The sequence below is a fragment of the Cyrtonyx montezumae genome, unplaced genomic scaffold (assembly GCF_038088225.1).
Source record: "Cyrtonyx montezumae isolate F1298 unplaced genomic scaffold, pur_monq_1.0 scaffold_3, whole genome shotgun sequence".
NCBI lineage: Eukaryota > Metazoa > Chordata > Aves > Galliformes > Odontophoridae > Cyrtonyx > Cyrtonyx montezumae.
This window is the reverse complement of record NW_027072034.1, coordinates 87,767,537-87,789,413: the sequence shown is the minus strand read 5'-3', so window position 1 is coordinate 87,789,413 and position 21,877 is coordinate 87,767,537. Positions and strand designations below refer to the sequence as shown.

The 21,877-nt window shown below is 41.8% G+C and overlaps 2 protein-coding genes across 4 annotated transcripts in view; one reads left to right on the top strand and one right to left on the bottom strand.

Annotated features, from left to right (window-relative positions):
- The first annotated feature begins 6,485 nt into the window (after window positions 1–6,485).
- LOC136051431 (C3a anaphylatoxin chemotactic receptor-like) lies at window positions 6,486–7,385 on the top strand. Its single transcript, XM_065740873.1, is given in 8 exon segments — window positions 6,486–6,562; window positions 6,564–6,610; window positions 6,613–6,683; window positions 6,685–6,733; window positions 6,736–6,791; window positions 6,794–6,844; window positions 6,847–6,988; window positions 6,991–7,385. Coding segments are annotated over 8 exon segments (888 nt in total).
- Window positions 7,386–10,185: 2,800 nt separating this feature from the next.
- The window catches only part of FOXJ2 (forkhead box J2), a 30,353-nt gene continuing 18,661 nt past the window's right edge, over window positions 10,186–21,877 (bottom strand). For 2 of the 3 annotated variants that reach the window (XM_065742322.1, XM_065742323.1), the window contains 10 exons: window positions 19,666–20,018; window positions 19,057–19,131; window positions 17,165–17,233; window positions 16,682–16,822; window positions 16,039–16,237; window positions 14,076–14,390; window positions 13,588–13,689; window positions 12,983–13,183; window positions 11,743–11,841; window positions 10,186–11,167 (listed from right to left, as the gene is read on the bottom strand). In XM_065742322.1, the coding sequence (XP_065598394.1) occupies window positions 11,079–11,167; window positions 11,743–11,841; window positions 12,983–13,183; window positions 13,588–13,689; window positions 14,076–14,390; window positions 16,039–16,237; window positions 16,682–16,822; window positions 17,165–17,233; window positions 19,057–19,131; window positions 19,666–19,998 (1,623 nt within the window). In that variant the 5' untranslated portion in view covers window positions 19,999–20,018 and the 3' untranslated portion in view covers window positions 10,186–11,078. The remainder of the gene's footprint in view (window positions 11,168–11,742; window positions 11,842–12,982; window positions 13,184–13,587; window positions 13,690–14,075; window positions 14,391–16,038; window positions 16,238–16,681; window positions 16,823–17,164; window positions 17,234–19,056; window positions 19,132–19,665; window positions 20,019–21,877) is intronic. The other variant, XM_065742324.1, reaches the window with a different exon arrangement.

Below are 21,877 nucleotides of genomic sequence, written 5' to 3'. Positions count from 1 at the left end.
GCTCAGGGATATCTAGTTGGAGTGTGTAAAGGAGATGGAGCCAAACTCACTGGTGTCTGGTGACAGGCAGTTGATGCAGACTGAAACATGGGAAATTCTGTCTTTAAAAGACACAATAAAACACTTTTTACTCTGATGGTGGTTGAGCATTGGAACAGATTTTCCATAGAGGCTGAGAATTCTCCTGTGGAGACTTACAACAGTCCTATGTAATCTGTTCTGTCCTGCTTGGAGCAGTGAGATATACTAGACCTTTCTGTACTAGTTCCTCCTATGACTCTGTGTGTTAGAGCCTTAGAAGGAAGTTTGACTAAAGCTAGTCAGTTACATGGCAGTGAAAAGGATGTGCTCACTTAGGAGTATATTGCTCTCAACAGGACACACACAGATCTCTTTCTGACCACGTCTCAGGAGTGCCTCAGGAAAGATGACAGCTGAGAGCTGATGAGGCTACAGTAACTGTCTTTGCAGACTGCTGACCACCCATCCATCTTTAGGGAAACAGTCTGCCTTCTGATTTGTGGTGTATGGCTTTTGTGTTTTGAGACAGTATCCATATGTTGCACAGAATATATAACACCCTTAGGAGCAGAACTGCCCATAGTTGCTGTTCATTTTCTAGTCTAAATCCAAAATACTGAGGCCAATTCTTGTACACCTGTGCTTTGCCATTTCTGCTAGTGTCTCTTGATTTCTCAGATTGTATGTTGGGGGGAACCTATTACCAGTTTTAAATGCCTTACCTCTTCTTATAGGCTGGGCACATTTTGTGGTATCAGGATTTCTGTTGACCAGTTCATACATTTCATCCATGAAGCTTTTTTTTTAAGTTATCTACACTAAAAGGCCAGAAAACAGATTAAAATCCCTTTGATACAACCAATTATGGTTGTTGAGTACAATGTCCTGTATTTCATGAACTAAATTCTCAGGCTGCAAAAGCAACTGATTTGGATTGATAAAAATGCAGAATGGTAAGAAATTGGATTGGCTAGGTGAATGTGCTGACATCATAAAAGATGAAGTAGCTACAAAACAACAGATCAGACATTGACACCTGGCAGTATCATGTTAGAATTTGTATTTATGAAATAAATTTGTGTTATGCCAACAGGCAATGTATCTGATTTTGCATTGTGATATTGTTTTCTCTTAGGGAAACTTTACAGTAAAGTATGTGTCTGTGCTTATCATTAGCTTCCTGATATTCTTTGGCTCAGGACAGTATTTTGACAGTGCTGAAACAGTTTTTATTTATTTTCTTGTTATTTTACCAGCCAGTTGCTTCTAAAACTTCAAATATGAGCCACTGTAAGCCTTTTCCTCAACATACATGCAACTAGGGGAAAAAAACATTTCTAAAATTCTGAGTTTCTTTTTCTAAGTCCATCTGGAGAGAAGACATGTTTCTTGCTCCCTAGCACACCAAAATATACCTACCCCAGTAAAGCCGTTAATAAGCAGCAGAATCCTGCTTCTCAAGTTTCTTTCAGTTTTTTATTGTTCACTCCTGAAAACCTTGGTACCCCCTCCAGTTCCCACTTTCGTCTATGTAACTATACAGCAGTCCTTTTAACACTCTTGAGAACATAGCGTGGACTGTATTTTGTTATTTATTCATTCCTCTTTCTGCTTTTGAGTAAAACCTGTATTACTGTGTTCACAGCAATCCTTGATTCCCTAGTCTTGTACCATCTTCAGTAGATAGATGGGGAGACAGCAAGCTTCAGCTTTTGCAGCACTTTTTTCCAATTGCTCCTGAAAAAATTGCTTCTGTGTGTAATATCACAATAAATTGAACAAATGTGTTAGAATTTTAAGTAAAGTCTCTAGCTGCTTTCCAGTGACTTACTTCATAACTTTCCTTATGGGTCATACCCTCCTAAAAGCTTGTGAGCAATTGTTACAAAAAAAAAAAAACTCTGTTGCATTCTCTTTGTGATTAAACTTATCACAGAATCATAGAATCACCATAGTTGGAAAAGATCTCCAAGATAATCTAGACCAACCATTCACCTACCACCAGTATTTCCCACTAAACCTTATCTTCCCTTAGTACAATATTAAAGTTTTTTGAACACATCCAGGGCTGGTGACTCCACCACCTCCCTGGACAGCCCATTCCAGTGCCTGATCACTGTTTATGAGAAATTTTTCCTAATCTCCAACCTGAACCTCCCAAGGTGCAACTTGAGGTCATTCTCTCTAGTCCTATTGCTAGTTATGCTAGAGAAGAGACTGATGCCCACTTCATCACAAACCCCCTTTCAGGTAGCTGTATAGAGCTATAAAGTCTCTCATGAGCCTTCTCCAGATTAAACATTCCCATTTCCCTCAGACACTTCTTATAAGACTTGTGTTGTAGACCCTGCACCAGCTTTGCATCATCCCTGGATGCACCTCAGGGCCTTGATGTCTTTCTTGTAGAGAAAGGCCCAAAACTGAACAAAGTTCTTGAGGTGCAGCTTCAACAGAGCTCAGTACAGGGAGATGATCACTTCCCCACTCCTGCTGGCAACACAGTTTCTGATATTTGTCAGGATGTCATTGGCCTTCATGGCTTTTTGGGCACACTGATGGCTCATGTTCAGCTGAGCGTCAACCAACAGCCTAAGGTCTATTTCTGCCACACAGTCTTCCAGCCACTCTGCCCCAAGCCTGTAGTTGTCGGGCCAAAGTGCAGGATCTGACACTTGGTCTAGCTGAACTTCATCCCAGTGGCCTCAGCTCAGTAATCAAGCTTGTCCTCTGGAAGGCCTTCCTACCCCCAGGTAGTCAACACTTCCAGCCAGCTTGGTGACATGCGGAGGCTTATTGAGGGTGCACTCAATGCCCTCATCCAGGTCATCAGTAAGGATATTAAACAGGGGAATATAACTTGGGACTGGCAGCTAGCTAGATTTAACTCCATTCACCACCACTCTCTGGGCCCAGCCATCCAGCCAGCTCTTTATTCAGGAAAGAATGTAGCTGTCCAAGCATAGGCTGCTAGCTTCTCCAGAAGAGTACTGTGAGAGACAGTGTGAAAGGCTTTACTGAAGTCTAGGTAGGTTATGTCAACAGCCTTTCCCTTATCTACCATTGGTCATTTGATCTTAGAGATCATAGAATCATAGGGTTAGAAGGGACCTCAAAAGATCATCGAGTCCAGCCCCCCGCCAAAGCAGGTTCTCTACACCAGGTCGCACAGGTAGGTGTCCAGGCGGGTTTTGAATATCTCCAGAGAAGGAAACTCCACAACCCCCCTGTGCAGCCTGTGCCAGTGCTCCATCACCCTCACCATAAAAATGTTCTTGCACACATTTGTGCAGAACCTCCTGTGGTGCAGTTTCTGTCTGTCCCCCCTTGTCCTGTCTCCACACACTGCTGAAAAGAGTCTGGCCTCGCCACTTTGCCCCCCACACCTCAGGTATTGATAAACCTGGATCAGGTCCCCTCTCAGTCTTCTTTTCTCAAGGCTAAAGAGACCCAGTTCACTTAGCCTTTCTTCATAGGGGAGATCCTCCAGGCCCTTCACCATCTTCGTGGCCCTGCGCTGGACTATTTCCAAGAGATCCCTGTCTTTTTTATACTGGGGAGCCCAGAAGTGGACAGAGTATGAGGCCTCACCAGGGCAGAGGAGAGGGGGAGGATCACCTCCCTCGACCTGCTGGCCATGCTCTTTTTAATGCATCCTGGAATGCCATTGGCCCTCTTGGCCACGAGGGCACACGGCTGGTTCATGGTCAACATGTTGTCCACCAGGACACCCAGGTCCCTCTCTACAGAGCTCCTCTCCAGCAGGTCATTCCCCAGCCTGTACTGGTGCATGCAATTATTCCTCCCTAGGTGCAAGACTCCACACTTGCTTTTGTTAAACTTATCCGGTTTCTGACTGCCCAGCTCTCCAGCCTGTCCAGGTCTTGCTGGATGACAGCACAGCCTTCAGGCGTGTCAGCCAATCCTCCCAACTTTGTATCATCAGCAAACTTGCTGACGGTGGCCACTATCCCCTCATCAAGGTCATTGATGAAGATATTGAACAAGACGGGACTCAGCACGGACCCCTGGGGGACACTGCTGATTACAGGTCTCCAGATCAGGTTGGTCAAGCAGGACCTGCCTTTTGTGAACTCATGGTGACTGTGCCTGATTCCCCAGTGGTCTTGCACATGCCATGTGATGTTTCTCAAGATGGTCTGTTCCATAATTTTCTCTGGCACAGAGGTCAGGCTGACAGGCCTATACTTCCCCAGATATTCCTTATGACCCTTCTTGTAGATGGGAGTCACATTAGCAAGCCTCCAGTCCTCTGGGACCTTTCTGGTTGACTAGGAATGCTGTTAAGATGATGGAAAGTAGCTTGGCTATCACCTCTGCCAGCTCGCTCAGCACCCTCAGGTGGATTCCATCTGCCCCATGGACTTGTGACAGTCCAGGTGGAGTAGGAGTAGCAGGTCTCTAACTGTTTCCACTTTAATTGTTGGGGTTTATTCTGCTTCCTATTCCAGACTTCCAGGTCAGGGGGTACAGTACCCTGAGGGTAATTGGTCTGTCTTTTAAAGATGTATCTAAAGAAGGAATTGAGAACCTCAGCCATTTTCTTATCCTCAGTGGTCACATTTCTCACTACACTCAATAAAGGTTGTAGATTCTCCTTAGCTCTCTTCTTACTGTCAATATATTTATAAAAGTTTTTTGTTCTCTTTTGCAGGGATGAGTTTTAGTTCAACTGGGCTTTTGCCTTTCTAATTTTCTCACTGCATATCCTAACAACTTCTTTGTACAGTCCCTGAATTACCCATTCCTTCTTCCACAGGAGGTAGACTCTCTTTTTCTCCTGGAATCTCAGAAAAAAATTCCTTGTTCATCCACACTGATATTCTTCCCTGACAGCTCATCTTGCAGCACAGGGGGATAGCCTACTCTGTTCCTTTAAGACTTCCTTCTTAGGATAGGAGCATCCAGCCTTCCTGGACCTCTTTACCCTTCAGGACTGAATCCCAAGGGACCCTGATACCAGTGTCCTGAATAGTCTGTCCTCCATAAGTTCAAGGTAACAGTTTTGCTGTCTCTCCCCTCATGACTCCACCATGCATCACTCCACATTTAGACGATATGTTCTACAAGAAAGATATTGATTATATGGACATGGTAGTTTTTGTTTTGGTTTGGTTTAATGATACGCTAGATTTAGTCCTGCACTCAGTAATCTGTGACTGGCATCTGATTACTGGCATAATAGAGGTTTAATCAGTCTTGGTTTTCTATTCTGCCTGCATGCCTACCTGTAGAACCTGGTCTAGGGAGCCTGCTTTGGCAGGAGGGTTGGACTTGATGATCTCTTGAGGTCCCTTCCAACCCCTGCAATTCTGTGATTCACATAACCTCAGTTACTTCCACAGGCTGCATTCAGCTCCTGCCTATATGATTTCCTCACCTCCTGATAATGCTTTTAGGTACCATTCAGCAACACAACTGTTTTCATTAATTTAGCAGGCGTTAACAGATACTTTATAAACAATTCTATTAATGCCTACAGAATGAGTATCAAGCTCTTTCTCTCTGACCTATTTTGGCTTTTCCAGATTTCACAACTTTCCCTTCTTAATTTACTATTACTAAAGTCCAAAAATTATTGAACAAATAAAGTTTTTCTACTGCCACTTTGCATAATTTGAAAATCAGAGATGTTCTTTGATTCAGCTTCACTGTCACGTGATAAGACAGATTTTCTTAAACATAAATTGTTTGGTAACAGTATTACTATTGTAATTTTTCTTTCTACAACTATATCCCTGTCTGTCATTCTCAAAACATTAATTTCTTACCTTTGTCCTCTTCAAAACTAGCTTTCCAGAGACCTAGAAGAGAGCTCAGAACACATACATAGGCTGGAAATACATGGAAAAGGAAGTGCTTACTGAGACTTCACTAACGATGTCCTTTAACATAGTTGCTGTCCTATCTATTTATAATGTTCAGAAAGTGGAGCAGGGTTATTTTATTAAGACAAGCACTGCTTTCTCAACCTAAATCTATTTCACTGGTTATGTCAGGAAAAGACACTTTAGAGGGAAAAGGAACTAAAATGCTGACATCTTTCTGAAGAGTAAAACTATATACAAAGCATGAAGTTGATCAGGAAAGAAAACTGGTAATTTTATGGGTATATGAATAAAGTGAGCGCTCCACTTCAGAGTGTAGAACAAAAAAGAACAAGGCTGAAGTCAAAAAGGATGACAGAAATAGAAGAATGTAAGTGTATATGAAACCCATTTGAATCATGGACCTTACATAGCTAAGACATCATAAGAATGCTGAAGCAGTATAATTGTCAGATTCACAGAAGTGAGTCTTCAGTACAAACTAGCATAGACTGATGCCTTTGTATACATCCAGCTCAGTAGCGTTTCCTAACTCAGAGATGCTTCAGTACAGATAAAGAATCTGGAGAGGTTGGTAAGTATTGCCTACTAATTTGTTCTCTGTTTTGTAACTACAGAATGCCTCCACTCCCGGTTGATAGCAGCACACATGAACAAGATGCTGTATATTATGCGTCAGAACCCATTGTCTCCCTTTGTTATCTTCATCATTTTCATCCTAGGTATCCCAGGCAACAGGTTGGTTTAGCTGGTTTGAAAACAAAGAGGTCTGTGAACATCACCTGGTAACTAAACCTTGTTGTGGCTGACTTTCAAGTGTTGCTCGTCTTTGCCATTCTTCATTGCTCACTTGTTCCTCTATGAACACTGACTATATGGTTTCTCTGCAAAGTCACTGCATCGGTCATAATCTTCACACATGCTAATGTGTTAGTGTTTTCCTAATCACAGTGATCAGCATCAACCAGTGCCTACTTGTGTGATAAAACCTGCCTGGTGTCACAATCACCAAACAGTGAATTTTATTTCACTAGTATGCAGCAGCATTTGAATCCTGGACTTCAATTTCAGCTGTCCTGTCTTTCGCTACCACGAGACTATCACTCATGGCAAAACTGTGTGTGGTATAGTTTTGGAAATTATGAAATGCTAGATTACATGGACGACGATGGTTCTGTAAATGAGTTACTGGAAGAATACTCACCTTTAGCAACAACTGTCACACATGCTTGCACCATCCTCACTTGTGAGCCTGCTGATGATTATCCAGATTTTCAGGCAAACAGCATATCCACCAACAAAGACATAATTACAGCAGCTCACCTCTTTTATACTGTAGCTGTGAACTCTGTTAATTCTACTGCCTGTCCTGACATCAGACTACTGAAATCCCATAGTGATCTACCTAATATTAACTTGCCTGTACACTCCAACAATGACCTCATTTTAAAGCTACTTGATCTTCCTTGTAATTTGCTTGATTTTGACATTGTCTACAGTGGTAACAACTCCTTGTGAAATCTCTATGTGGATGATTATCATGTACCCCTCACCTTAGCTGTAATAATCTAGAGCTGTCTTTGGCATAATTGCAGTTTGTTATATCCTTATTGCTTTTAGAATACATTCAAATAACTTTCACAAGCCACTGCGATGCTGCAAAGAATCATCAATCAGTTGCTGCACTTTCTGTTGCTATTGGGCTCCATACCATATAGCTGGAATTGTAGCTACTCCTGGTACAAGACTGAAGGAGTCACTGATCCTCTGGGATCAGCTCACTGCAGCACTTGCATATGTCAACAGCCACATCAACGCCCTGCTGTACACTTTTTGTGGGGTGGGACTTAGGCAAAAGCAAGGCATCTACATCACTAGAAGGAGTCTTGGAAGAAGCCTTTACTGAGGCACCAACATGTTCAACCCCTTACTCCCTTGACAGAAGGAAGACTTCAAAACACAATGATGTTAGTACTATAGTCTAATACAGGACTTCCCATCACCTTTGCAGAAAGAGCACTGCACATCAGTGAGTCACAGCTTTTTTTTTTTTTTCTTTCGCTCCAACACATCAGATTACTCATCAGATTTGCACACAGGGCACTGAGATGGTTCAGATCAGATCAGCTCAACCACTTGATATCCTACTATAGCAAGATGGGAAGTTGGAAATACTAGAAGTTATAATCTCCAATGGAAGACTAGAAAGCAGGAGACCCAGAGTACTTTAAAGTATAAAGCAGGCTTGCAGAAAAAAATTGTGGTGGGAAGTTTAACTACAGAATTGCTAAATAAGAAAGTGAACAGTTATTTACATATATCTATTATAGATGTTCTGCACCTCCTCTCTGATAAAATGCAGATTAAACCAGCATTCATATCTCTCCTTGGAATCTACCATCATGTCACTCCTCTCCTTTTACTATGCTTTGGTCTAAGAATGTATTTTTACTAAAGATATCTAGAGGGAAGTTTATTACAGCAATGCACAGGAACAGCACGTGCACCACTCAGCTGCACTGAACTAATTTTAATGCCTTAGTTGGTGCCCAAGGTATCTCCTTATCCCAGGAAACACATCACTATACAGTTGTAACCCCGCCAATTCACCTGTTGTAACCATGTTTCTTAGTATGATTCAAAGTCCCTCTTGATAACCTATAAAGCCTCACTTGCAATGTACACATAGGTGGGGGCTGTTAATTAGCGATGTCCACAACCAAATTTTCTTTTCAAGGTAACTGGTAAATAAGAACTAAGCCCACCTGTTAGACGCAGTCAAGAGAAATAAAATACTGGCACCAAAGGTGTTAAACCATAAACATTCACTTTTTCTTTTTATTAAGAAAGCATGCACAAAAATAAACTTGTGAGACCACGCCCCTCTCTCCTTGACCCTTGACACAAAGCACTGTGGGCTATGCCACTGTGGAAGGGCCTGCAAGAACTCTCCATGGCATGTTTGCATCCCTTCACTCCCTGCAGCTGGTACCAGTGTGGAGCTCCACATAGCCAACCTGATGCCTTCCCATGCATTGACAATGTTCATGTATTTCAGAGGCAGAGGAACGAGGCTAACTTGCACACTGACCGGCGTGTATTTACATATGCAAACAAGGAACAAATCAATATGCAGATGAGATAAATATGCAAATTGTGGGGACTTTCATATGCAGAAGGAGCTATCTTCCTTTTTTTCGTCCAGTGGTTTCAGATTTCCACAGGGCTGGCTCTGTGATGTGCTCTGCAAAGCACTAACTGGCACCAACCAGAGGCTGTCACTGGTGCCACATTCCACAGAAACCTAATCACACATGCTTCAAAGTTGTATCATTACCATCCTGAGGCAGCACAGATAACAGCTATGTTGAAGTCGGCTCCGGGATTTCTCATTTCTCTTGGACATACTGATGAACTCCCCCTCGCTACACACATTTAGAAGAGAAAATGAAAAAAAAACAATAATAAGAACGTCCCACCACCCACCCTCCCCAATACAATGAGACTGTCCACTTCCCTGACAAAGATCCGATTGGTTTATCCCTACAGCAAATTTAAAAAGCAATTTTACTTCTCCATCTCCCTTCAGTCAGAGCAGAGGTTTTTACCTCCTCTTCCCCAGGTATGTCAAAGCCACCATGATCTTTTATTTCTGTTTTGTTCCTTTCACTGATAAACAGGGAATGAGGGCTGGGGTAGGCTTTACAAAATACTAAAATGAAGCAAGAGATTTGACAAAACACAGCCATATCAGGAAAAAAAAAAAGTAACTCAGGACACAACTTAGGGGGAGGAGGAATTTCAATACTCACTCCTGCATCTTTTTTGCTTTCCTAATTTTCTGACAGAAACCATTAACTGGGATTTACATTCTATTCCATCATCCTCCTTAGCAAAACTGCAAGGAGTCTGACCTACCCACCCATCTCCTTCTATACAATACTCTTTGGCTGTTTGGCTTTACTTCATCCCCTCTTACAAAAATCACTTCTAAGAGCCTCTCACTTACTCAACCAGATGGTTTGTGCTCCTTGACCAGAAGTCCCCTAACTCACCTCCATTCTGAGCAGCAGCTTCCTCTTTCCACCATTAACCCATTTACAAAGTGGGAATCACTGACAGATTTTACACCAATGAGGCAAAACTCCTGTTGCCACAGATAAGGACAGTCTCCAAAAAGGTACAACAGGCAGAGGGCCAAATAATAATTGAACAAATACTGATGGCATGAGAAAACTTTTGAGTTTGCATATGTAAGAGCCTCACTGCATACTTTGAAGAAATGCCTGAATGGCCAGTGGTGAAATTAAAAGCTCTGGGAAACAGAATTTGCTGGATCACAACACCCTTGACTGCTTCTTTTACCTGACGAGTATGTGGGCTTCACTTCCTTGAAGACTGCAAAAAGCAGAGTAGAACAGTTAGGATTCTCTCAATATCATTCTTATTTCTCACCAAGAGGCACTACATTCTGAAACCCAACACCTCTGCTGAAACATAATTTATACTACATTCTCCTTTCTCCAGACTCAGATTTTCCCTCCCAGCTCAGCTCTCCCTACTTAAGAGATTATCCTATTTGCACTTGGGATCTCTATTTCTTTTCTTGCCTTTACTGGTGGTGTGAAAACAGTTCACCAAGCTGAAATCACATCTCCAGCATCCCTTCAGCCTCCTGACCTTTACAACGTTTAAGAAGTAACATAACTACAGGCTCCCAGGGTCTACTAGACTCTCACTCAGTAGCCAATACAACAGATTTACTGTCCACTTTGAAGGGAAAGGGGGATTGCTCAATGCAAAAATGACAGAGGCAGAGAAAGATGCACACAAGGATTCAGCCTTCTGAGGTCTTTTCGTGGTAGCAAGGACCCATCTTTCTGCCTTATACAGGCCACCACACAAACAAGATTTGATCTGATGCATCCAAGGCCACCAGAGGAGGGGAAGGGCCTATGCTCAATTACTGATAATAATAATAACAACAACAACAATAATAATAAACAAAAGAAGAAAAAAGATAAAACAGGACGCAATGAAAGATTATCTTCGGCAGCATCTTGCGGTGGCTTCTCTGGCAGAGATAGAGAATATATATCTATATACAGGCAAGGTAGGAAGGCTGGAGAAGGTGGTGTGGCACCATTCACCTCATGTCCCCCTCCCCTCCCACGTCCTTCACAAAGGACGGGCACTTAAGTCTGTAACTCGCTAGGTGATCAAGTCCCAGTCGAAATCATCAGGGATTTCCTCATTGGTGCCTGGAGGAGGCCCTGAGGGCCGAGGGACCAGATGATGAGCTGAGCAAAAAACAGTTAAAAAAAGAGACAGACAAAAGAAAGAACCGTTAGAATGAAAAGTGTCATACTTTTTCCACAGTGGGCCAAAAGAAAGCATTAAGGGCAACATGGACTTCTCTGTTCTAATAGTATAAGCAATAACACTACTGGCATGAATTGTCCCTGTCAAACAGCACCTACCAATGTCTGCTTGTAGTGTGCTGTGAAATTCTCCAGAACAATTTCTACTGAGGTCAAAGCTTCAGCTTCCTTGACTTTTCTCACAGCTGACTGCTGATAGAACACAAAGAAACTTCAGCCACAGAAGCTTCTAATGTAGTTTTGCCTTTGTCCAATCAGCTGATAGTGAGACAGGGCTAAAAGACCATTTATGTGAACTGAAAGAAATTAGGCCACTGAAACTCTAAAATCTGCTAAGAGCTATGATACAACCCTAATGAAGAGTCCCTGGAAGTCCAAGCACTCTCTCTACTGTGAGCGTTTAACTAGATTAGTGTTTTGGGAGAAATCCAGAGGGCTTGAGAACCAGTTCTTAAATGTTTGGAGATATAATACACCTTTTTGTCACCTCTTACCTGGGCGATTATACCCTGGAGAATCCTGTGTAGAAATCTGGTACATCGGAGATGGACCGGAGAAAAGATGGGGAGGCTGAGGCTGACCATAGGAGTTCACTGTGGAATTAAATGAAACAAGTTGTCAATGGTCTGGTCGGCCATCTTGGCCCTGATTGGGCTGCATCTCAGCCATAGAGCAACTCACTCAAACACACAGAATATTGAGATGTTCAGGTGCCTGGTTCTAACCAAAAGTTACAGCTTGGTCAAGGATTTTGTTCTTAGCACCTGCAGGAGTTTCACTTATTATTTTAAAATAAACTTCTCATCCAGAAATACCAGAAGATGGGTCACTATTTATTTTTTACTGTTTACTATGAACTCATTTAGTGCAAATACTAGATGACACACACCATCATCAGCTGCACCAAGATCACCTCTGCACTCTCCTTGGAGCATATTCTTTTCTTCCTTGTCTAGTCAGTCTTTCTCCAATATAGAAGCAAAAGCTTTCTCTTTTACAGCTACTGGAACAGCAAGTTTTTTTTACCTTCCTATTCCTTACTGTTGGTTTTGTACAAAAAACCCTTCTCTCTTCCTTTTAAAGGTTAACCATTTAAATGCAATTCTTCCTGGAGGAGATGCTTTTTGATAGTATGCAACACATACTGGCACAAGTAAGCCACAGATGCAGGACATCCTAATATTTTTTTAAAGGTAAAGGAGACTGATTTCATAGAATCATAGAACATCCTGAGTTGGAAGGGACCCAACAAGGACCACTGAATCTACCTCCTGGCTCCAGAGAGGACCACCCAAAAATCAGACCATATGACTGGGAGCATTGCCCATTTGAACTCCAACAACCTCAGCGCCATGGCCACTTCCCTGAGGATCCTGTTCTACTGCCTGTTCATCTTCTCAGCGAAGAGCTTTTTTCTGACAACCAACCTGTTCCTGCCTTGTCACAGCTTTATAGTGATCCCTCGGGCCCTATTGTTGGTCAACAGAGAGATCAGCAGCAGCTCCTCTACTCCCTCTCATGAGGGAAGCTGTAGGCCATGATTACATCTCCCCACAGTCTCCTCTCTAGGTTGAAGAGACCGAGGGACTGAACAGTTTGTATAAATAGCTTCTGACAGCACAGGCTTGAGGTGCTTGGTTGCTACACTAACTAACTACAAGGTATCAAGAAGTTTAGGATATGTAGAGAATTGGTCCTTCATTAATGTGGCATTTTAGTTTCCCAACAAATTACCTTGGTTCATGGATTGCTCCTGTTTGCCACTGTTCAGGGCACAAGAATCAGAGATTCGAGGGGGCTGCTGTGGGCCGACCAGATGAGGGAGCTGACCAGTCTGGGTAAGGAAGTGATTAAGAGAGTCACAGAGATTGGCAATATGGTGTTGATCCAGCGTCCAGTTCTTCCGCTCAGCCTGGCGCAGACTCTCCATCAACTCTGCAAAGGACAAGCACAGTGTCAAAGACAGCAACCACACTGTAGTCACCCCTGTTAAAAGTTTCTGTCTTCCATTCCTAACTCCCACCTTCTCCCCACAAACCCAACCTTCATTATATATGATCAGTCACTGGAATAACAGAGAGCTTCCTTTTTAAGGTATTGTCTCACTGACTTGGGTAAAGAGAGGAGAAACAGGAGGGAAAAATCTTTATTCACTTTCTGATATACTTCTGTAATTAATTAATTAATCTTGCCCAAAATTCCTACAGTGTTTGAGTGCTTTAGAGTCTGTAACAGGATCCATGGAGTAGGACATATCATACAAATGGAACAGCAAAAATCTGTACTCCCACATTCTAGATACTAGAGTCACTAGACCTCATCACTAGGCCAATACCGACCTGAAAACTGGGAGTGCTCAATGCTAGACCAGTTCAGTCGGTTTACCATCTTGAAGCTCTCCTTCAGGGAATCAATGCTGGAGCACCAATCAGGAGGAAATGCTGTAATTAAATGGAAAAAAGATTATTCAAATACAGAATACTCTTTTCCTCCATCCCTTAATACAAGATAACTGGCCTTTTCAAAGATCTTAATTCTGTAATAGCTAGAAATCTTATTGCCCTTGGAAGATCAGGGGTAGTATCTCCCTTTTCATTTAGCTATTGACCTTATCCTGCATCCCTAAACAGAATCTCAAATCTGTCATGACTGTAACCTTAATAAGGAAGGCATTTTCCTTATCAGATTTCAATCATGATTGGCTATCATCCTTTTTCTGCTCACTATGTAGGCACTTCTTAGGGGAAGCTGACTTGTGGAATTTCTGTCTGAGGGGTCCCCACTGTTCCCTTTATCCCAACCATTCTTTTCATCAACCCTGACTCACCAAAGCCAGCATTGTTGATTGAAGCCTGTGACTGCTGCTGCTGCTGATGTGGTTGCTGCTGTGGGTGGGAGTGTGGGTGATGTTGATGCTGGTGGTAGCCTCCATGCTGCATTGGGGGAGGGTGCATGGACATCACTGGTGGAGGGCCGTAACTTTCACCACCCTGCTGCTTTCCCCCTTGGGATGGGCAACCCTCTGGAGCTGGAGTGTGGAGCGGTGGAGCAGCACCCACTGCTGAGGGGCCCTGCTGTTGCTGCTGGTACATGTAGTAGTTGTGGTTGGAGGGCTGCATATCACCAAGAAGAGAAGAAAAACCTGTGGGATGAAAGAGAGAGGCGGAAACTTTAAGAGCTGCCTGTATCAGACCTCTGCTTAAATTAACCATTTTTAATGTCCCACTGAAGATGAGCAGCACTAGAGACACTTCATAAGTTACCAAAAAAATTAGCACCCACACAGTTCTTACTGTGTTCCAGGTTCTATCAAAAGCAAAAGGCTCTACAAATTTCCAGCTGAATTTAAACCCTTTAGTGCTAAGTGTTTAAACACTTACATGCCTCCATGGACTTCTTCTATATTTATCAAACAATGCTTTCTGGAAATTTCATGCACATGTTGTTTTCCTAGAAATAGCCACTAAGAAAACTTAAGCAACAAAACCTTTAGAAAATGGAGGTTGATAAATCTGATTTGTTGTTCCCAAAAAGCAGTTTCACCTGAGACCTCCACAATTTTTCTCACACAGACCATCGGGAGTCATGCTTTCCGCAGCTTTTATACACAGAGCACACTGCACATGTCAGGGCTCCTTCATTACTTTAATTCTTCCTGACTTTTTAGGTGCATCATTTCTACCCTCTTCCATTACAGATGTCCCCTACATGCAAGAGCATCATATGTTCTCCATTCTTCCCCACATCAGGAGCTCAGCATCTCTCTTTTATCTGCTTTCCTGGTTCATTTTCTCCTTATGTTGTGGACATTCTAAGAAAAATAACAGTGAAAGGCATTACTGGCCACTAACCTGAGCAACCCATTCATTAGCTGACCCTCTGTAAAAGCAAGCCTCAGTTTGTTTTTTACTGGAGCCAAAACCAACCCTTAGACCTACTAATTGCAATGGAGCAAAGAGGCCAATATTATTCTGACTCAAAAAGGCTAATATCCTGACTCAAAGTTACCAATACAATTTCCTCAAAAACTGCAAGTTTTTTTAGACTACTTTACAGCTGTAAAACTGAAAAACAGATTGCAGCTTTATTTTTAGAAACAGAGGCACAGAGTGAGCAGAGGTTCTTCTCTGCATTTGTGTAGCCTTTTCATTCGACAGCACCTCAACAGACTCCTACCAGTAATGTCAAGTGCCAATGTGATGAAAGACTCTCTGGAAGCACTTTCTGTGGAAGTGCAAATCTCATCTCATCCCTACAGCAGTTATGTCTCCTGGTAGCTGCTTTCCTCAGTAACAGAAATGTCAGCTATGAATGAAGTTGTAGGTTCCCTCTTCCCCTCAAAGTTCAGTTCTCCAAGACTTTGTACAATTCTACTTTTAAAGGATCTTTGCAATGATGACTTTCCAATCTCCTTTTTGGGAAATTTCACTGCCTACATGAAAAAATCCTCCTCCTCTTACAGTTTCTAGCCTGACATTGTCAATACTACTCAGACAAGCTATTCTTCAAGGACTTCATTTTTCTATGCTTCTACCATTTAAATATTTGCTTCTGTATTAAGACACAGCATTTTTAAATCATTATCCTTTTCATTCTTAGTGAATTAGCGAGGAGCAATAAAGAAAGGACATGCAGATTTCTTATATGCCTGTAGCAGAACTAATTACAGCATGCCAAAGAAGCTTTGCTCCTAAAAGAGGAAAGATCTGAAACGTACCAAGGATAGAGGAGTGGACAAGATGGTGTAAACACTTATCTACCCACTTCACAAAGTCCTTATGGTTACTCACCATGCTGAGAGGAAGATGATTTCTCCAGCATAGATTTGTACAGATTTCGGAAGGACCAGCTAAGATCCTGGAAGTTGATCTCAGAGTAGGAGAACTTGAAGTCATGGTTGGCACTGTACAGTGGGGGGGGTACATCAGCCCCTTCACGGCCCTGTCCCCCTGCTACAGTAGAGGCAACATCCACAGGCCCTGCAGACTGCTAAAAGGACCACATATGATAGAAATAAGGCTTCTATTTTATACTAGATTTTTCAACTTCTGACAGGGCCCAGAAACTACATACAGGTCGAACACACACTGCTATCTCATAACACTTAGCTCATCTTGCAACAAGTAGATCTTCCCCAAAAGCTATTTTCCTTGAAGACAGTTAACCACTGCCCTCGTCCTGCAGCGTACTGGCTCCAGAACACTCTTCAGCTCTCCCATACCATTACGCCTTTACACTTATCCCCATCCAGCTCTTTCTTAAATATCACTTCCTCCCTGTTTTCTGTCTGATCAACTTTAATTTCATCCCTTCTCTTAATTTTTTCCCTCCGCCTAACCATTTCTCACCACTCTACTTTTCCATTCAAGCACCCCTCCCCCTTTCCTTCCCCTTCTTTCACACTTCTTAAGGCTTTTGTTCTCCACTGCTCACCTGACTGTAGTTGGCTATGGGGGCAGTGCTTTGGAGTGACAGCTGAGGGGTTGCCTCAGGTGGCAAAGAGGCTTCAGTGCTGACTGGAACAGCACCTCGGGGGCTCTTACTTGCCTCTTGTTCTGGGGAGTCTTGCGGTATCTGTGGATGAGGAAGAAAGAAAGAAAGCATCCAAATGAAAAAAACAACAGATGGAGAAGTGAAACTGCAGATGGGAAGCCAGTTCCTTCTATGTAGTTTATGGCTTATCAAACAGGAGGACTTAGGCCTTAGTCACTGAAGAGACAAGATAACGAACTTTAAATATAATTAACGTTGCTACTGAACAGCAGTAACAATGGCCAATGACTACAACATACACATTAATCCTCCCCATCTATTCACGCCACCCCCCAAAACGATAGATAGCACCATCTAGTGCTGGAAGAACAATAATGGCACTCGCCCTCCTGCTCCATGCTGTCAGGAAACAGTAACACTCACGTCATCATCAGGAGGATGTCGCCTCTTGCGAGATATATCTGGACATGTATCTATTGTCCAATAAGAGCCCTGGAAAGAAGACCCACTGGTGAATGACAGTGTTACTAAATCAGAGAGCTTCTTACAGCAGCAGATTACCGACTTAAACAATGCAGCACCAATTAAATAATAGAATCACACTGACTATCAGACAAGCAAGAATTGAAAGAGATTGCATTGTACTGAACAACGATGCTATCCACTTCCGTCACTCCAAGAGCAAAAAATGTTTTGATCCAAGACAGACCAACACATTGAGGCTAGTAAATTCCCCTTCAGGATCTCCTCACAGCATGTAATTTTTTTATCAACTGATGAGGACCAGCTCAGCGTTCAGACTGGGCAAAAAGAACTACAATCAATACCATACTTTTCTATAAACTTTTTTTCAATCAAATCAATACTTTTCCATACTCGTGAGACTCCACTTTCAGTACTGTGCCAACCTGGGTCTTTCCAGTGCAAGAAAGATGTTAACATACAAGAATGGAACCAAAGGAGGTCCACCATGATGATTAGGAGGCTTAAACACATGATGTAAATTCATTTCACACAGATATTTGTTTCAGCCAGAGAAGGGAAGGCTAAGAGAATCTAGTTAACATATTCAATGATGTAATGACATTATAAAGAAAACAGAGTCAAACTCTTCTCAGAAATGCACAGCACAAGAGATAACAAAATTATAGCAAGGAAAATTCCAATAAGATAGAAAATTATGGTGATGCTGTGCTAAAACAAGCATCCAACAAAAACCCAGCCTAATTGTTCTTGTCAGGTAAATTGCGCTAGAGGGGAGAGTAGAGTTTGACCTCCAGGGGTCCCTTTCAATCTGAAATAGACTACAATTATATCAGTTTGTTGTTCTCTAAAACAGTATAAGCAGAACTCTAGGGTGTACATCTGGACCTCCAATTGAAATCAGAATAATCAGCAATAAACATTGGATAGGTTTTCATTACAACCCCAAGCCAATGAGAATGTGCAAACATATACAAAGAAGTCAGCCAGGATTCCCTGGAATAAAGCATATAATCAATGGTATTTTTCCAGTGATCTTCAGAGAAACACATTAATTCTATTGTTATATGTCAACTAAGCATCACCTAGTCCTTCAAACACAACCTGAAAAAGCCTGCACAACTGACCCCTTCTCGTAACTTGAGAATGCAGGATGAAAGAGTGAAAAAAGATTTCTGTCTAAATTCATAATTTCTCATTCCCACTATGACCTTCTGCTTGGTGTTTCTGTAAAAGTAACAACATCTGCATGCAATGTAAAGGGGAGTTGCAAGCAAAACCAGGACAACTGACACATAGGAGAAGAGTTTTACCAGCTCTTATTAAGCCAACGAGTAATTAAACTCGTTCTTCTAGTAACTTCAAATTCCTAGAAATTTGAAAACATGACCATGACCACTTTCCCCAAACACCAAATGTTCTGCAGTCCTAAATAAGTAGTACTTCTGCTCTCAGTTCACCAGATCTTGCCTCTTTGATGTCATCTTGCCATTCATCACCAGCCACTAAAATCTTTCACAACAAAACAGCTTGGACCAGACCCACATTTTACATGTGAATATCAAGAAGAAACAAAACTGGCAACTTGGCCCTCTTTAGTCCTTCCATTATTTTTGAGGTCAACTGAAGATCGCTATATGGAAAAACTGTCCCTCCTACAGATTCCCTTTAAACAAATGCTTCTGTAGTCAAGCACAGCAGCAAGTTTTGCTACTGCTTCCCTTTCTGCCCATGTTTCGGGTTTCAAATTCCAACAGTCAGTTAGAAAGGGCAACACTCGCTCATTCCATGAAGTTTTAGATGTCTTGGTCAGGAGTGCCTAGATTTCTCACCTTCCCAGGATCATCCCTTGGTCGAGGCACTTTCCGAAAACACTTATTCAGGGAAAGGTTATGACGAATTGAGTTCTGAAGAGAGAATAAAACACAAAGGTAAGTGCTATAACAAAAATGCATAGCTTTCTGCATATGCTCAGGAATGGGTAAAGAAAACAGAAAAGTGGTGCATACTCAGAAACATTACATATACCCACCCACAGCATGGCAGAACAGAAGCTGAGGAAATTAGATGAATTTATCAGGCTGAGTAACATGCATCTGAACCACCTATACATATACAGAAGGTACTATAAAAATAATATCAGTGTGATGCAGAGGTTGAAAGCGATGTGGGTTTTGTGGATTCCTTCTCATTGGTGGTGGTTTTTGTCTGTGTTTTTTCCCCTCCTCTCCCCAGGGTTCTACTTACAGGGCTGCCACATGGATATAACAAAAATCTCGAAGAAAATGAGACTTCCATCTCTGTTCATTTCTTCTCTGGTGATCTTATTTTCACATCTGTTTCTTTTTATGTTTCTCAGTGAGCATATTTGCCACAAAAAAATAAGAAAATAAAGTCCATTTATTAGACGGAAAGAGCACTTTATCTATGGAAGTCCTTACCTTCCAACCAATACCAGCATTTTTGTAGTAGGGAAAGTTGTCACAGATCCAACGGTAAATCTCACTAAGTGTCATCTTCTTGGCAGGGGATGAGTTGATTGCATACGTGATCAGAGTGGCATAGCTGTAACGTGGCTTCCCATCTTGATGCACTGCAGCCTCATCCTTACTGAGAGTAGCATTGGGATCTGTTGGTGAGCCTGGAGGACACTTACGGGCAGCCCCTGGAGGTCCTGCTTGTGAAGAACCCCCTAACTTTTCAATAGTAGCTCTTAAAGTAAGCTGTGGCAGCCAGTCTATGGAAGTGAGACTGCTTTCCAGGTCAGAGGCCATGATACCGGAAGCAGCTGTATCTGTGAGGAGACAGGGAAGGAGAAAGGGAATTCCAGAGATACAACCAAGATGAATCATAAGCAAAGAAATACACATTTGCATTCCTCTTCTACTTCTTCCCCTATTAAAAAATGCCTGAGTAAAGATAATCTTACTTGACATAACTTAACAGCTATATATAATCATCCAAAAAGTCCTATCACTATATCCCCTGGAGGGCCATCCTTGCTGATGATAGCTAGGAAGGTGCTGGTGATAATTGCTTGAACAGTCTTATCCAGAGCATCTCAACTGTTCTCAGGTGAACAACCAAGATTTATTTAAAGGAAGTAGAATATATTCTGCAGCTGTACCACATTCACCCCCTTACTGTCTAAGCAATATAACCTTGAGACCTTCTGCAAGACTACATTTTAATCCAGCAGGTTTCTGGGTCAGGTAAGAGGAGAATCATAGCTAAAAGGAAATAACTCTCTCATACCATATCCAAACGACAAAGGATCTAGTGTTCTAATTAAGGTCTTCTGGAAAAGTCAGGACTATGACCATCTTAATCTGGGAGAAATAAATTTCTCTAAGGCCAAAATTTTTTCCCCTCATCAGGCAACATTATAATTAATACTATTCCTTAGAGCCAGAATTATGTACCTCACTTAAAACACTAAGATTGTGCATAATACTATATATAGATAATTACATCTACCATGTTAAGGTAGACACAGCCCATATTAAGCTTGTAATAGTTAACTTCTGCCTACCATAATCTATTTTTCCTAAATATACATATCACTATTATTTAATTAAATCTTGCTTAATTCACAATATAACAAGAAACTATTTTCCCCAAATCTGACACAAGAAAAACTGCCTTATCCAAGCTCACACACAGGATGAAAGTAGATTCATGATTTTTCCTCTCATAAATATTACATATTTCCCTCATAAACTAAGATACACCTGTCCAACACTACTAGCACTTGTACCCAGGGTTTTCTATTTAATTATTTCATAAGAAAATATTTAATAGTATGAACAGACATAGATTTGTACACTCAACACAAACTTGTATGCTGCCTTTTGTAGTAGTCATGGCATCATCATAAATGTCATTATTCTTACTTGCAATTGGCTGTGTCATTATGAGAGGAGCTCCCTAAGTTTGGACAGAGATAGTTTCCACAGCCAAAATCTGCACTGCTCTGCACTTAATCTTTGCATAAATAAAAGAAAAAAGTCTTAAAACGCTGCAAGTTTTCCATCTTCCATTTTGGAAACTAATCTTTTTAGAGAATTAGATGATACTATACTATAGCATGCTAGTACATACAAAAGTTAAATTCCCAAAGATTTACATGACCATGTACTTCAGTGCATGCACAAAATTACCCACAGGCATATATCTAAGAGAGAAAATACTAAATACTCCGCTTTTGAAAGATTCTTCACAAAACCTCCCATCATTCATTTGAGCAAATGAGATGAGACAGGGAGACACCCACCTGCACGAGTTACAAATAAACATTAATTCTAAAAATAGATATTTGACAATAATGCAATATGGATGGACCAATACACATTATATAGAACTACAGAATGGTTGAGGTTGGCAGGGCTCTGAATCCATCTGCTCCAAACCTTACTTAAGCAAGGATGCCCAGAACCACATCCAGGCAGCTTCTGCAAGGCCTCCAAGAAGGGGACCTCTCTCTCCACTATGCCCATGCCCCTCTTATACTAGGGATTCTAAACTAGATGCATCACTGGGTGCAGCCTCACAAGTGCTGAGAGGAAGGCTCACCTCTCATGACTTGCTGGCAATACTTGGCCTAATACAGCCAAGACTACCCTTCAACGGTACATTGCTGACTCACATGCAGCT